Source organism: Triticum urartu, chromosome 4A, assembly GCF_056163025.1.
Source record: "Triticum urartu cultivar PI428250 chromosome 4A, HENAU_Tu73, whole genome shotgun sequence".
In the NCBI taxonomy this organism is placed as follows: Eukaryota; Viridiplantae; Streptophyta; class Magnoliopsida; order Poales; family Poaceae; genus Triticum; species Triticum urartu.
This window is the reverse complement of record NC_141876.1, coordinates 101499638-101516037: the sequence shown is the minus strand read 5'-3', so window position 1 is coordinate 101516037 and position 16400 is coordinate 101499638. Positions and strand designations below refer to the sequence as shown.

Here is a 16400-nt window from a genome sequence, read left to right as displayed (position 1 = left end):
AGGGTGGACGAGGAAGACATTGTCTCCCACATCCTCGCCGGACTCGATGAAGATTTCGATCCGGTGGTTTCTGCTATGTGCTCCAGGTTGGAGCCGGTCACTGTAGCTGAGCTTTTCTCGCAGCTGCTCAGCTTCGAGACGAGGCTGAATCTTCGTGGCGGTGGGTCGCAGTCCTCCGCCAACAGTGCCACCCGAGGCTGCAAGCAAGGCGGCGGTGGTGACCGTGGCCGCAGGCAAGCTGGCAATGGTGGTGACCGCAGCGGCCGTGGCTATTCCAAGCCAGGAGATCGTAGCGGCGATGGCCACGGCGGCAACAATGGAGGCGGCAGCGGAGGCAACTACAACAACCATGCCTCTGCTTCTCGGGTGCAATGTCAGATCTGCGGGAAGATGGGCCATCCGGCTTGGAAGTGCTGGAAAAGGTATGACGAGTCCTACCAAGGTATGTAGGAGAAATCGGCCAATCTTGTAGCTCCGCGGTATGGCATAGACACCAACTGGTACCTTGATAGTGGTGCTACTGATCATATCACGGGTGACCTGGAGAAGCCGAACGTGCGTGATCGCTACAACGGCAATGAACAGATACATACTGCAAGCGGATCAGGTATGGATATTAAACATATTGGTCGTTCAGCAATTCATACCCTAGATCGTGATCTCTACTTGAACAATATTCTTCATGTACCTGAAGCCAATAAAAGTCTCATCTCTGCTAGTCGTCTTGCCATTGACAACAACTCCTTTGTTGAAATTCACCCTCATTCTTTTTGTGTTAAGGATCGGGGAACGAGGAAGGTACTACTTCAAGGCAAGGGTAGGAGAGGTCTCTACCCGATTAGGCACACGAGCACCGACGTCAAGAAGCAAGTGCTAAGTGCTACCAAGTTATCTCCGGATAGGTGGCACCGATGTCTAGGGCATCCCTCTTCTGTTGTTGTTAGCAAAGTCATTAGTCAAAATAATCTGCCGTGTGCTAGTTATTTCAATAAAGAGTCTGTATATGACGCATGCCAAAAAGGCAAAAGTCACCAACTTCCTTATCCCAAATCAATAAGTGAGTCAAAATTTCCTTTAGAGCTTGTGTTCTCTGATGTTTGGGGTCCTGCTGTGGAAACAGTAGGAAGAAAGCAATACTATGTGAGTTTCATAGATGATTTCAGTAAATTTACATGGATCTATCTTATCAAACACAAGTCCGAGGTGTTTCAAAAGTTTCATGATTTTTAGAAACTTGTAGAGCGACAATTTGATCGCAAAATTCTTGCTCTCCAAACAGATTGGGGAGGGGAGTATGTTAAACTCAACTCCTTTTTTTTTACCAAAATAGGTATATCTCACCATGTCTCCCGCCCTCATGCGCACCAGCAGAATGGTTCAGCTGAGAGCAAACATCGCCATATCGTTGAAGTAGGTTTGTCTCTTCTTGCTCAAGCTTCTATGCCCCTGAAGTTTTGGGATGAAGCTTTCATTACCGCAACCTACTTGATAAATCGGATGCCTAGCAAAGTGATCAACTTTGAAACACCTCTTGAACGACTTTTTCATGAAAAACCCAACTATTCTATCTTGAGAATTTTTGGGTGTGCCTGCTGGCCCAACCTCCGACCTTACAACAATCACAAGCTTCAATTTCGCTCCAAGCAGTGTGCTTTTCTTGGGTATAGCAACCTTCACAAAGGCTTTAAATGTCTTGACATTTCCATTGGGTGTGTTTATATTTCAAGGGATGTTGTGTTTGATGAAAACGTATTTCCTTTCTCTACACTCCATCCTAATGCCGGTGCTTGTCTTCGTGCTGAGATCCTCTTGCTTTCACCAGATTTATTAAATCCTACTGATCAAGGGGGTGAACATATTGCTAATGCTCATTTGTTTAATAATCCTAACCCTAACGGAGACATCAGTGAAAAAAACAGCACTCCAAATCGTCATGATTTTATGCAGCAACAGGAAACGCCTGGTACAAAACACGAAGCAGATTCGCCTGCACCTGCGGGCGCGGATCCCGCGAGATTTGGTGGCAGGGGGCCAACTGACGCACCCGAGGATCCCCAGGAAGATCTCCTGACGCCTCCTGGTCCCCGGTCGGGCGGGGCTGCTGGTGATTGGTCGGACGAACCCGACCCGCCCTCGCCTCCGTCTGGCACACGCCACGCGTCAGGGCCCCGCACGGGCGGACCCGACACGCCTGGTACGCCTTCGTCGTCACATGGGGCGGGTGGTGCGTCGCCTGGCCCACGCGCACAGAACCTGAGCCCGGGCAGTGCACCCGCACGGGATCCAAGACCTGTCAGGAGCGCGGCAGTCGAGGCAGATTCGCCCGCCTCTGCTTGGTCGGATCGAGTACGAGGTGATGGGCTTGGATCTTCTGTGGCTGGTGATTCAGTACATGACCATGCACAGTTACGGATGACTACACGTGCACAAAAAGGTATTTTGAAACCATCAAAGTTTAAAGATGGAACAATCAGGTATGAGAAAAACTTCAAGTTTGCAAACTTTGCGTCTACTGGTGAACCTCAAAATCTGTTAGAGGCACTAAGCAATGATAATTGGAAAAAGGATATGAATATAGAGTATGAAGCTCTCATGAAAAAAAGACTTGGCACTTGGTTTCTCCTAAGCAAGGGAGGAATGTGATAGATTGTAAGTGGGTATACAAGATTAAAAGAAAGCCTGATGGCACAATAGATATATACAAGGCTAGGCTAGTAGCTAAAGGCTTTAAGCAACATTATGGTATTGATTATGAGGACACATTTAGTCCAGTTGTTAAAGCTGATACTATTAGACTTGTTCTGTCTATTGCTGTTTCCAGGGGATGGAGTCTTCGTCAATTGGATGTGCAGAATGCGTTTCTACATGGCGTTCTCGAGGAAGAGGTTTATATGAGGCAGCCACCTGGTTTTGAGGATGGCTTGAAACCACATCATGTGTGTAGGTTGGACAAGGCCTTGTATGGCCTAAAGCAGGCCCCCAGACCCTGGTATTCAAGATTGAGTATGAAACTGCAGCAACTAGGTTTTCGAGCCTCAAAAGGAGATACTTCTTTATTCTTCTTCAAGAAAGGGAAGGTGATCATCTTTATGTTAATTTATGTTGATGATATAATCGTTGCTAGTTCATCACAAGATGCTACCTCAGCTTTGCTAAAGAATTTGAGAAGTGAGTTTGCACTTAAAGACTTGGGAGAGTTACATTATTTCCTAGGCATTGAAGTTAAAAAAATGCATGATGGTATTATGTTAACTCATGATAAGTATGCCAGAGATATAATTAAACGGGTAGGCATGAATGATTGTAAGCCTTCCAATACACCCATGTCTACCACTGATAAGTTGTCATTGCACGAAGGGAAGGTATTGAGCACCGAAGAGGGAACTAAGTACAGAAGCATAGTTGGTGCACTGCAATATTTAACTTTGACTAGACCTGATATATCATTTGCAGTAAATAAGGTCTGTCAATTTTTGCATGCTCCTACCTCCTTACATTGGACATCTGTCAAAAGAATACTAAGGTATATTCAAGGAAGTACTGGAATAGGGCTCAAGTTATGTAGATCTCCATCAACTGGAATAAGTGCATTCTCCGATGCGGATTGGGCTGGGTGTCCAGATGATAGAATGTCTACTGAAGGTTTTTCTATTTTTCTTGGGTCTAATCTTATATCTTGGACTGCTAAGAAACAAGCAACAGTATCACGTTCCAGTACTGAAGCAGAATATAAGTCTCTGGCAAATGCAACTGCTGAGGTAATGTGGATTGAAACTTTACTTAATGAACTAGGAATTGGAAGATCACATGTGTCACAACTGTGGTGTGACAACTTGGGTGCAACATATCTCTCTGCAAATCCTGTATTTCATGCCAGAACAAAGCATATAGAAATTGACTTATCACTTTGTTCGTGAAAGAGTAGCACAAAAGCTATTAGAGATACAGTTCATTCCAACAGGAGATCAAGTTGCTGATGGTTTCACCAAGCCTTTACAAATTCGACAGTTTCAAGCCTTCAAGAACAATCTAAACCTTGATGAGTTAAGATTGAGGGAGGATGCTAAATGATAGGCTTGTAGAAAATGTATAGGCTAGTATTTTGTGACATGTTGTCATGTATTATGTATGCGTACACGTAATCTTGGGTATGCGGCAGGTTGTTAGCTAGGATAGGTTTATCTTTGTATAGCTTGGAGTAGAGGCCAAGCCTAGTAACAACCTGCGCTACCTATCTTGTATCTTGACATCTCTATATAACACGAACGCGTCCCTGCCGAACAGCATACGCTTCCACAATTCTCTTTCTTTCACGCTTATCATAGTCTATAATCCTAGGAAGTTTGGTGTGTCTCTTCGCTACAATTTGGTAATGATTATTAATGTGGAGTATTTGCATACATATTGTATTAATTATAGAAATCCAACATTACTTATGGTAATTGTGATGCATATGATCGCTTACTTGTAGAAACAAGTGTCGGCCATATAATTATATGACATGACTATTTGACTGAACCTATTGTTGTGCCTTTGTAATAGCACCAAGTAGATAATTCACAGCATACTCATACTAGTTATATTCTCTTATGTAATCAGTCCTACATCAGGCTCCCGAATAATCGACGGTGGTGTTGTCATGTTTAGAAGAAGGTGTTCCCAAATGAGCCATAATAAATATACCACATGCTGCATTAAAGCATGCCTTTTCAGCTTCACTCGATAACTTATTTATATCCCTGACTAAAGAAAATTCTACTGGCTTCAAGTTGTGAGAAGCATTTTCGATCATACCTATATTTTTATCAAGAAATCAGAAGAAGCGCCAGTTTTCTCACCACCAATATCATCCATCTCTAGGTCCAAAAGGAAATCCAAAAAAATTGTGCATATCTCCAGCATAGAATTTGAGCTTCCTATCTTGAGACATGCTTTTGCACTGATCCATGACATATGTCGCACTTACAAGAAATGTACTAATTTAAGGTGAACCTTTTCAATCGTAGGCAAGTTCAACATCCCATCAAATTTGATTTCCCAGAGCATAAATTTCTTGTATAACGTAAACCGATTCAAGACAACAAGAACATGGTCTACCTTCAATCTAGATTCAGAGTTACACTTTTCATTATCGTTTTCTCTGCTTGACTCATCTCCTTTAGTGTAATAAGATCTTAAATCTCTATTACATTTCGATGTGGCACTTGCTAAATAACTTAACTTAGACGACATATTTTATCACTAGATCATAAAAGAAGTAAATATACCATTAATGTTGCATAATCAGAGCATATAACATTAATAAATAATTTAACACAATACCTAATTCAATAACATTTGTTAATTCGATCAACTCATTGTTAATATAAAGATTATTAACGCGCAAATCAAGATTATATATTATGGGAATAACATTAAATAAACCAATTATTTACACATCCAACTAACTTAGAAAATACAAGCATCCGCTACTATGCCACTACATAAGATAACTTGAAATTTTTGTAACTAATGCATACATTTTATTTCGGATCGAGCTATCAGTCATTGAAGTCTGTCAAAATTTATATTGTGCATTTATAAATAAACTAAAGTTTCAGAAGTCAAGTTCATAATGTAATTCTCTTTTGTATGTAACCTTCATGTTAAGTTCACTAACTATTTTTCGTGAACTAAACTAATTTTTTATATACATAACCGAGTACATGTATTTTTATTATCGATATAATAATCCATATTGTAATTTCCGTTCTAAAAATATTTAATAGTTGTGTAAATACAATTTCTTCTAACGGTACAAGACACTACATGTGATCTAAGTTTAAGTTTCCCTAACTAACACAGTGCCCTACGTTCCATCGTCCGTAACTAAGCTACTTCCTAACTTTTTGAGTTTTAATTTCCGGTACTTGCAATCACGTCTTAGATTCCTCAACTACATATGCACGTGATTGTTTTTGTTCTACGGTCCAGACCTAAATATCTCCTTACCAAGAAGATCGCCTGAGCCAAAGATCTGACTTCTTGAAATAGGACAAACTAGTAGAAACACCTAAAATAATAAAATCCAATAGCCAGGAATCATATGTACAACTTGTGCTTACAAAAACATTCAGAGAACATCAAACATACATCAACTAACCTAGGGTGGAATACGTCTCCTACTATCTTCAGTCGTTGCCGTCTGTGAGCGATTCACATCAGAATAGCTTGAATCGCTATCATCTACCGTTGTACTATTTTTTTAGAGCGGAGACATCTGCCCGGCCTTAGAATGAGGCCCTTAAAACTAAGAAGTCCAACAAGTACTAGAACAACAACAAGGTAAATGGTACTGGGATACAAGGCCACGGCCCCAAGACGCGGCGCAGCGCGCAACCTAGACTAGACACCACAGATGGCGGATGCAGCTATCGGGGTAGCTTGGGCGGCCACCGGCCGGTATTCTCCCTACGATGCCCGTCATAGATCAGTGCACTTTGCTCACACCTTGTTTGCGAGCTCCTTCATGCGCCTTCTGTCCGTAGTTCTTGTCAGAAATTTCCACAACTGCAAGAAATACACCAGTTTGTATAGAAGGTCAGTCGGGTGACGAATGAATTGCCCCTCTCTCAATGCTTTGTTTCTAGTAGTCCTGATACGGGCATGGCGATTGTTGATGCTACTGAGTTGAGTCAGTTAAAAAATCAAGAAATGAAGAAATTACAGAAAATGATATTTTCTAGGCGGTGAGATTTCACCGAGGAACCGACAGAAAGATACGGGTATTATGTGGTCCGGAAATAAGTTATACAAATAAATTAGTATGGCGTCCCAAGAAATCTAGCAAAAGATGTCTTAGTGTGGCATGTTCTGATCGTTCAAAATCAAGAATACACACATGGTACAGATCAAGTATGAAGGAATTATATCCTTTTGATTTATTATTTAAAAGGGAACAACCTTGCCAAGTAATGCATGTACGCTTTGGTGAGAGAAATGGGATCAAAAAGGATTTTGCACCTGCCAAAGTGGAGCCGAAGTTCAGAACGCCACCTCGACGGTAAAATATTTGAGTTAGTTGCTAGAGAATCCACCGGTCAGTTTATATTCCTGTTTATTAGATAGTCCATCTGTACACGTATATTTTAGGAAGAGTCTTAGGTAGTTACGTTAGCTTTTCCTTTCATAGTCAAGCTGCGTACTATTGGGCATATAAAAGCCAGGCTTCGGCCTTGTACGAGAGATCAGTTTTGAGTTTTGAGTTGAGTATGAGATATATAGAAAAACATTCGAGTTACGGATGATCATATCTTGTGTATTATCTATGATTTTCCCATCGTGGAAAGCGGCGGAGGGTTGATCATCACATCGACGGAATGCCACTAATCCCACTGTGGGAGCTGGAGGAACTGGTAGGGCTGCTTGACGGGGGCGGGCAGTAGTCGTGAACCCAGTCGAGGTGGATCAGGACCGGGTGCGCAAGCATCTTCACAGGGCCAGAGCGGTGAGGAGGCTCGGCGAAGATGCCAAGCTCAGGGAAGTGCATCACCGGAGAAGGCATCTCCGCGGGTTCCTCGAGGAAGAGCGTGCCTCGAGTGGCGAGCCTGTTGACGTCGTTCATCCACACCCAGACCTTGAAGCAGGCGGTCTCCTCTTCGCACTGACAGGAGTCGTCGACTTCATCAAACAGAGCCTCGCCGGCGAACAAAGAAGAGACGGACTCCCAGCGCCAGTCACTCTCCGGCACACCTTGCAGGCACACGCGGACCCGGTAGCGCAACGCCGCAGCAGAGGCGGAGCGGAACCTGGTCCAGGGAAGCAGGTTGAAGGAGACCGGCCCGAGCACCAATGGCCCACGTACCACCAGGCCCTAGCACGCACAGCCAGGTCGGTGAACCGGAAGAGCATCATCGCCTTCCCTTTCCAGGCCACCGAAATGGAGTCTTTCGCGGCCTGGAACCGGATCGCGAGGGCACGCTTGACGTCCACCAGCATCATCGAGGGGTAGGAGCCCACGATGACCGCTACGATGGCCTGCTGGAGCAGCACCTGCTCCTCATCGATCACCGCGGAGGAGCGAGGAGCGAACGCCGTGACCGGGCCGCGATGCGCATCGCCAGGGGCCGCCATGGAGGTGAACGCGGGCTTCGAGAAAGCGACGTCCCGGCGGACGGGGAAGGGCGCCGCAGGGCGGAAAGGAAGCGACAACGGGGGCGGAGGGGGCGCGGGAGAGGGGCACGCGGAGCCGGGGAGCACTGTCTAGCCTTGTGACCGGGCTCGCCGCAGAGCAGACACTTGGAAGGATTGTGGCAGCTAGCAATGCGGTGGTTGGGGGAGAGACAGCGGAAGCATTTGCCCCGGGCCAGCTTAAGAAGAAGATGCTTGAAGCGAAGATCACCGACAGCGCGCCCATGCCTTGGCCCGGAGTTACTCCTCTTCTTCTTGCCACCAACCAGTTGCCACCCGTCCGCATCAATGCTCGCCCGACCTCGTCCATAACTCTGGGGAACAGAGACCTCAGAGCGGATGCGCATGCGCTAGGGTGCAGGCAGGGCCTCAGTGGCAACAGGAGCTCGAGAATCCTCTGTCTGCACAACGACAAGAGCGTCGTGATAGGAGAAGATCTGGGGAATAACTCCTGGACGCAACAGGGGAGGGGGCGGCAGGGGCAATGGGAGGGCGGACGAAGGGGAGGGGGGCGCCATCGGGTGGTGGTCGGCGAATCCGGAGTGGAGCGTCGCCGGGGAGGATGGCCGCCGTGGCCGGAGTGGCCGACGGCGCGGAGGGCAGGATGAGAGCTTCGCGGGGGGTCTTTTCTCCGTCGGACTCCTTCTCCCCCGAGATCATCAAGTGGCACTACAACCGGAGTCTCGACTTCGAAGACGGCACCTCCCCGCCGGCGAGGCCTCATGGTTCTGTGCATTCCCGCCTGCACTTCCCTGGTGATGGCGGTGATGGAGGCGGTAACGGCGGGCGCGACCACCACGGTGGAAGCTCCCATGCTGGGCGACGCACCCTCTGGGATGCCCGTCCGGCGGCCACTGGCGGGGATGGGCACCCCTCGCCGGTGGCTGGCTACCTCCCCGGTGGGCGTAGGCGTGCCATGGAGCCGCCTGCTGCCTCGGTCAGTTCTGGTCCCAGGCTTTCCACTTGCACGCCTGGCCCGGCTGACACAGCGCAGGTCTCCGCGTGCGCTGAAGAGATGCTTTCTGGCCAGGCAGCCGATCCTCCAGGCCATGCAAACTTCCTTTTGCATGAAAGGTCTGCTGCTGTGGACCTCGCTGCCACACCATCAGGTGCAGATATGGGGCCAGCCGCGCCCTCGCAATGCTGCCTGCTGGGCATGGGCGCTCGTGATGCTGCGGTGACCACACTGTTGAACCCCGAAGAGGAAACGCCTCCCTTGCCGATAGCCATGGTCTCCCCTGTGCCTTTCCTGTTGCATGCTGATCTCTCTGGGGAGGCCCACAGATCGGGGACCATGGTGGCCAAGGACAAGCCGGTCCCTCTGCTCGACACCGACTCTGCTGAGCTGACCGTGCCGCTGCTTGACGCAGAATCCGCTGACCGGGCATTGGAAAATTGCTCGGTAGGCTCCATCTTGGGCCTTGATTGGCTAATTGCGTCTGGGCCTCCTGCGGCGCTGACGCAGGCCACCACCCAGATGGATACGGATGGGCCTTCAGCTGAGATTCCGGCTGGGCCTCAGCCCGATGTAGGCGGGGCCAGCCCTATCATGGGCAGGCTAGGCCTGCTCGCCATCATTGGTAGTGGATCGGTGAGATCGGAGAAGCTGGCCTCCTTTGCCTCCCTCCTTCTCTTCCCCACCGCCGCTCCTTTGCTCCGTTCCCCTCCCCCGCCGCCAACCTCAACCAAAACCAGCCGGCTGCCCCCGCAATCCGCCCCAGACAACCGAACCCCCCCATCCGCCATAGCGGGAGGTTGGCTGCAAAGCCTTCTGCGGGAATGGCTACCATGGACAAGGTCAAGATGGTGCTCCTGAAGAACAACGGCATCGCCATCGAAGATTCGATGTCCAGAGAAGAGGGAATGAAGAGGTATGCGGAGATGTACAAGAAGCCGCTCACCCCCATGTTCATGGGGGCTGTCTCGGCTCTGCTGGACGCCTCGGGCCCGACCCGCAGGGAGGGAGGGGCGACTCTGGCGGTGGCCTGATGCTGTGCTCTGTTGTTCCCCCGTGTGCTCCAGTTTCCCAATGTTAGCTGTTTCCCCCTTGCCTGATCGATGGGTTGATCTGTACCATGTTCCTATGCTTCCCCGAGCACTCTGTTTCCTACTGCTGAAATGTATCGGTTGTCAGTCAAGATGGGTTGTTGGGCGGTGCTTACCCAGCTGCCTTCTCTGCTTGTCATTGAGTTTTGCTACCTTGGATGTGAGTCTTCTGTTGCCGCGACCGCGCCTTATCCAACCGCCTCTTTGGTTTGCTGTGTGTGACTTGTTTGCTTATGGATACAAAAATCCTAAACTGGAATGTTAGAGGCCTCAACAGTCTGGCCCGGAGAAGGGTTGTCCACAATTTAATCTGCAGCTCTGCCTGTAATATCGTTTGTCTTCAGGAGAACAAATTGGCTGTGGTGGACAAATACATCATGGCCGAGTGCCTGGGCAGTAACTTCTCGGACAATTTTATTGCAAAGGAGGCTGTTGGTTCGTGTGGCAGAATAATTGTTGCTGTCGCACAAGGTTTCTCCATCTCCATTGACCATTCTGCCTCGGGCACTCATTTCATCTCGGGAACTGTCGTGGATCAAACCTCCAACTCTTCCTGGACCTTGACTGTCGTTTACGGCCCCCAATTGGATGCTGATAAGATCTTGTTTATGGATGAACTGAAGAACTGCAAGCCTTTTGTTGCCTCTGACTGGTTGCTTGCTGGCAATTTCAACTTGATTTGCCAAACCTCTGAAAAGAGCAATGACAACATCAACCTATGGATGATGGGACGTTTCAGAAAGATGATTGATGATCTTGAGCTCCGGGAGATTGCCCTCTCGGGCCGGAAGTTCACCTGGTCCAATGAGCGGGTGAACACAGTCCACACAAAAATTGATCGGGTGCTATGCACAAAAGAATGGGAGCTTCGCTATCCGCATTGCCACTTGACACTGCTATTGACGAGCATCTCAGACCACTGCCCGATGATTCTTCAGAACCTCGAGATCAGGCACTTCCGGGGGTTCAGGTTTGAGGCCGCTTGGCTGAACATGCAAGATTTCCCTCTTGTGGTGGGACATGCCTGGGCAAAGTCGGTCCGATCCAACAACGCTGTCAAGCGTCTGCACATTAAGCTGTCCAGAGTGGCAAAGGCCCTCAAGTACTGGGCTAAGCAGCAAAGACTACGCTGCAGGTTCAATGAGACTCTTGCAAATGAACTAATTTTTCAGTTGGACCTGGCTCAAGAAGAGAGAGAGCTTTCGGCCGAAGAGAGAACTTTCAGATCCTTGCTCAAGAACAAGATTTTAGGCTTTGCTGCACTAGGTAGGATCAAATGGAGGCAAAGATCAAGAGTCACCAAAATCAAATGTGGAGATGCAAATTCAAAATTTCTCCATCTGCAGGCCAACGACAGAAGGAGGAAAAACTATATCCCCTCTCTGTTAAATCCAGCCGGTGAGGCAGTCATTGATCATGCATCCAAGGACAAGCTTCTGTTCAACCACTTCCATGGTCTGCTGGGTGCGTCTGCCAATCGTCAGGTGTCCTTCAACTGGAATTCGTTGGGGCTGCCTTCCCGAGACCTTTCACACCTGGATGTGCCGGCTTCTCTAGATGAGCTGAGAGCGGCTGTCAAAGATCTGCATAGTGAAAAGGCGCCAGGACCTGATGGCTTCATTGGTGGTTTCTACTTGTCTTGCTGGGACACGGTGAAAAATGATCTTATGGCTGTAATAAACCAAATTCTGCTTCTCAATGGTGACTGTTGGTCATTTCTTAACAGTGCACATATCGTTCTGATCCCCAAGAGTGCTGCTGCTTCCTGTCCCTCGGACTACAGGCCTATAAGTCTCATGCACATCATTGCCAAAATTCTTGGAAAACTGTTAGCTACTCGCTTAGTGTCTGAACTCCACCACCTTGTGTCCTCCTCACAAAGTGCCTTTATTAAGAGAAGATCGATTCAAGACAATTTTCTGTTTGTCCGTAACACTGTCAAAGATGCGCACATGAAGAAGAAGCCTCTGTTATTCTTGAAGCTTGATTTGCAAAGGCCTTCGACTCCATTCATTGGGACTATCTCCTTGAGGGAGCTTTTGGTTTCAGCCAACGATGGTGTGATCTCATCGCCATCATCCTCGGCTCCTCTTCTTCTAGGGTCTTGCTCAATGGACTCCCGGGAAGAATGCTTCTTCATAAGAAAGGGCTTAGGCAGGGCGATCCCATTGCTCCTATGCTGTTCATCATTGCCATGGAGCCATTACAGAGATTGTTTTCGCTTGCCACTGATCACGGACTCCTCTCACATGTTTTTAACCATGCTGCCAGACTGCGAACTAGCCTGTATGCTGACGACGCTGCACTCTTTCTCAACCCTGTGGAAAATGAACTTCAAACAGTTGTGGGCTTTTTAAATGTCTTCGGAGTGGTTTCGGGACTGAATGTGAATCTGAGCAAATGTGTCGTTTACCCGATCAGATGCGAAAACATTGATGTTCATGACATCTTGGCCCCTTTTGGTGGTAGACAAGGCGCCTTCCCCTGCATATATTTGGGCCTACCTCTTTGCTTGAAGGCACCATAGAAGATTGAATGGCAACCTCTTCTGGACAAATTCGGTGTGCGGCTGAAACCGTGGAAAGGGAAACTTATGTCTAGAAAGGGGAGATTGGAGCTGGTCAATACAGTCCTCACTGCTCTCACAACCTACCTATTCACCATTTTCCCTCCCCCTAAATGGCTGCTCAGGAAGATTGATCGCTTCAGAAGAAGCTTCCTTTGGAGTGGGGAGGAGGACGCCCCTGGGAGCAAGTGCCTCGTCAATTGGAACAAAGTCTGCTCTCCCAAGGTTTATGGTGGTTTAGGAATAAAGGACCTAGATCGATACAACAGAGCCCTCAGATTACGTTGGTTGTGGTTTGAATGGGACGAGGAACCTAGGCCATGGAAGGGACTTTTGGTGCCCTGTGACACAATAGATCGAAATCTTTTTGCCGCCTGCACCAAGTTGGAACTGGGCAATGGAGAAAGCATCTCCTTCTGGTGCGACATTTAGCTGCTGGACTGCCCGCTCAAGCTCTTTACACCTGATCTGTTCAAACTAGCCTACAAAAAGAAGATATGTGAGAAGGAGGGACTGCAAACCAACCGATGGATGAGAGGGCTACACCAAATCACCACTGAGCTGCAAATCGATCAGCTAATCACCATCTGGACAAAAACTCAATCCATTTCCCTTGGTCAAAATGCGGACAAGATCTTCTGGACCCTCACGGCAGACTCTGTTTATTCGGCCAAATCAGCCTACGCCGCCCAATTTTACGGCCGGATCGAAAACCCCCAGTTACAAAGTGTATGGGATGTCAAAGCGGAGGGCAAGCTCAAATTCTTCCTTTGGTTGATTCTGCAAAACCGTGTCTGGACCGCTGACCGCCTTGCTGCGCGCGGTTGGCCTCATGATGACCTCTGTGTTGGAAATATGCCCTAGAGGAAATAATAAATTAAGTTATTATTATATTTCATTGTTCATGATAATTGTTTATTATCCATGCTAGAATTGTATTGATAGGAAACTCAGATACATGTGTGGATACATAGACAACACCATGTCCCTAGTAAGCCTCTAGTTGACTAGCTCGTTGATCAATAGATGGTTACGGTTTCCTGACCATGGACATTGGATGTCGTTGATAACGGGATCACATCATTAGGAGAATGATGTGATGGACACGACCCAATCCTAAGCCTAGCACAAAGATCGTGTAGTTCGTATGCTAAAGCTTTTCTAATGTCAAGTATCATTTCCTTAGACCATGAGATTGTGCAACTCCCGGATACCGTAGGAGTGCTTTGGGTGTGCCAAACGTCACAACGTAACTGGGTGGCTATAAAGGTACACTACAGGTATCTCCAAAAGTGTCTGTTGGGTTGGCACGAATTGAGACTGGGATTTGTCACTCCGTGTAAACGGAGAGGTATCTCTGGGCCCACTCGGTAGGACATCATCATAATGTGCACAATGTGACCAAGGAGTTGATCATGGGATGATGTGTTACGGAACGAGTAAAGAGACTTGCTGGTAACGAGATTGAACTAGGTATCGGGATACCGACGATCGAATCTCGGGCAAGTACAATACCGCTGGACAAAGGGAATTGAATATGGGATTGATTGAATCCTCGACGTCATGGTTCATCCGATGAGATCATCGTGGAACATGTGGGAGCCAACATGGGTATCCAGATCCCGCTGTTGGTTATTGGCCGGAGAGTTGTCTCGGTCATGTCTGCATGGTTCCCGAACCCGTAGGGTCTACACACTTAAGGTTCGATGACGCTAGGGTTATTAGGAAGACTTGTATGTGATTACCGAATGTTGTTCGGAGTCCCGGATGAGATCCCGGACGTCACGAGGAGTTCCGGAATGGTCCGCAGGTAAAGATTTATATATGGAAAGTTGTTGTTCGGGTTCCGGGAAAAGTTCGGTTTTTTCCGGTATTGTACCGGGAAGCTTCCAGAAGGTTCCGGAGGATTCCGGAGGGGTCCGGAAAATGTTCCACCACGTCCAATACAGCAGCATGGGCTGTAGGGGGGCGCCCTAACCTTAATGGGCCAAGGGCACCAACCCCCCCCAAGGCCCATGCGCATGGGAGAGGGGAAACCCTAAGGGGGAGGGCCTCCACTTGACTTGGGAGGCACTCCTCCCCCCCTTGGCCGCCGCCCCCAACCCTAGATGGGATCTAGGGGGGCCGCCCCCCCTCTCTCCCCACCTATAAATAGTGGAGGGGTGGGAGGGCGGCCACACCTTGAACCTGGCGTAGCCCCTCCCCTCCAATACCTCTCCTCCGCGTGAGCTTGGCGAAGCCCTGCCGGAGAACTGCCACTCCATCACCACCACGCCGTCATGCTGCTATTGGACTCTCTTCCTCAACCTCTCCCTCCTCCTTGCTGGATCAAGGTGTGGGAGACGTCTCCGTTCCGTACGTGTGTTGAACGCGGAGGTGCCGTCCGTTCGGCGCTAGGATCATCGGTGATTTGGATCACGACGAGTACGACTCCATCAACCCCGTTCACTTGAACGCTTCCGCTTAGCGATCTACAAGGGTATGTAGATGCACTCTCCTTCCCCTCGTTGGTAGATTACTCCATAGATTGATCTTGGTGATGCGTAGAAAATTTTAAATTTCTGCTACGATCCCCAACAGTGGTATCAGAGCTAGGTCTATGCGTAGTTTCTATGCACGAGTAGAACACAAAAGCAGTTGTGGGCGTCGATATTGTCAATTTAATTGCCGTTACTAGTCTTATCTTGATTCGGCGGCATCGTGGGATGAAGCGGCCCGGACCGACCTTACACGTACTCTTACGTGAGACTGGTTCCACCGACTGACATGCACTAGTTGCATAAGGTGGCTGGCAGGTGTCTATCTCTCCCACTTTAGTCGGATCGGATTCGATGAAAAGGGTCCTTATGAAGGGTAAATAGAAATTGGCATATCACGTTGTGGTTTTCGCATAGGTAAGAAACGTTCTTGCTAGAAACCTATAGCAGCCACGTAAAAACTTGCAACAACAATTAGAGGACGTCTAACTTGTTTTTGCAGCATATGCCTTGTGATGTGATATGGCCAAAAGGATGTGATGAATGATATATGTGATGTATGAGATTGATCATGTTCTTGTAATAGGAATCACGACTTGCATGTCGATGAGTATGACAACCGGCAGGAGCCATAGGAGTTGTCTTAATTTATTTATGACTTGCGTGTCAACATAAACGTCATGTAATTACTTTACTTTATTGCTAAAGCGTTAGCCATAGTAGTAGAAGTAATAGATGACGAGACAACTTCGAGAAGACACGATGATGGAGATCATGATGATGGAGATCATGGTGTCATGCCGGTGACAACGATGATCATGGAGCCCCGAAGATGGAGATCAAAAGGAGCAAAATGATATTGGCCATATCATGTCACTATTTGATTGCATGTGATGTTTATCATGTTTTACATCTTATTTGCTTAGAACGACGGTAGCTTAAATAAGATGATCCCTCACTAAAATTTCAAGAAAAGTGTTCCCCCTAACTATGCACCATTGCGAAGGTTCGTTGTTTCGAAGCACCACGTGATGATCGGGTGTGATAGATTCTAACGTTCGAATACAATGGGTGTTGACGAGCCTAGCATGTACAGACATGGCCTCGGAACATGGAAGACCGAAAGGTCGAGCATGAGTCGT

At 47.9% G+C, this 16400-nt stretch overlaps 1 protein-coding gene and 1 pseudogene across 1 annotated transcript; both read left to right on the top strand.

Annotated features, from left to right (window-relative positions):
• LOC125555126 (small nucleolar RNA Z247) lies at positions 1-139 on the top strand (annotated as a pseudogene).
• Positions 140-10308: 10169 nt separating this feature from the next.
• On the top strand, positions 10309-12067 carry LOC147974980 (uncharacterized). The gene is made up of 3 exons (XM_087520223.1): positions 10309-10422; positions 10560-11888; positions 11942-12067. Exons 1-3 carry the CDS (start codon positions 10309-10311, stop codon positions 12065-12067), a joined length of 1569 nt encoding a protein of 522 aa, XP_087376349.1.
• The last annotated feature ends 4333 nt before the right edge of the window (positions 12068-16400 follow it).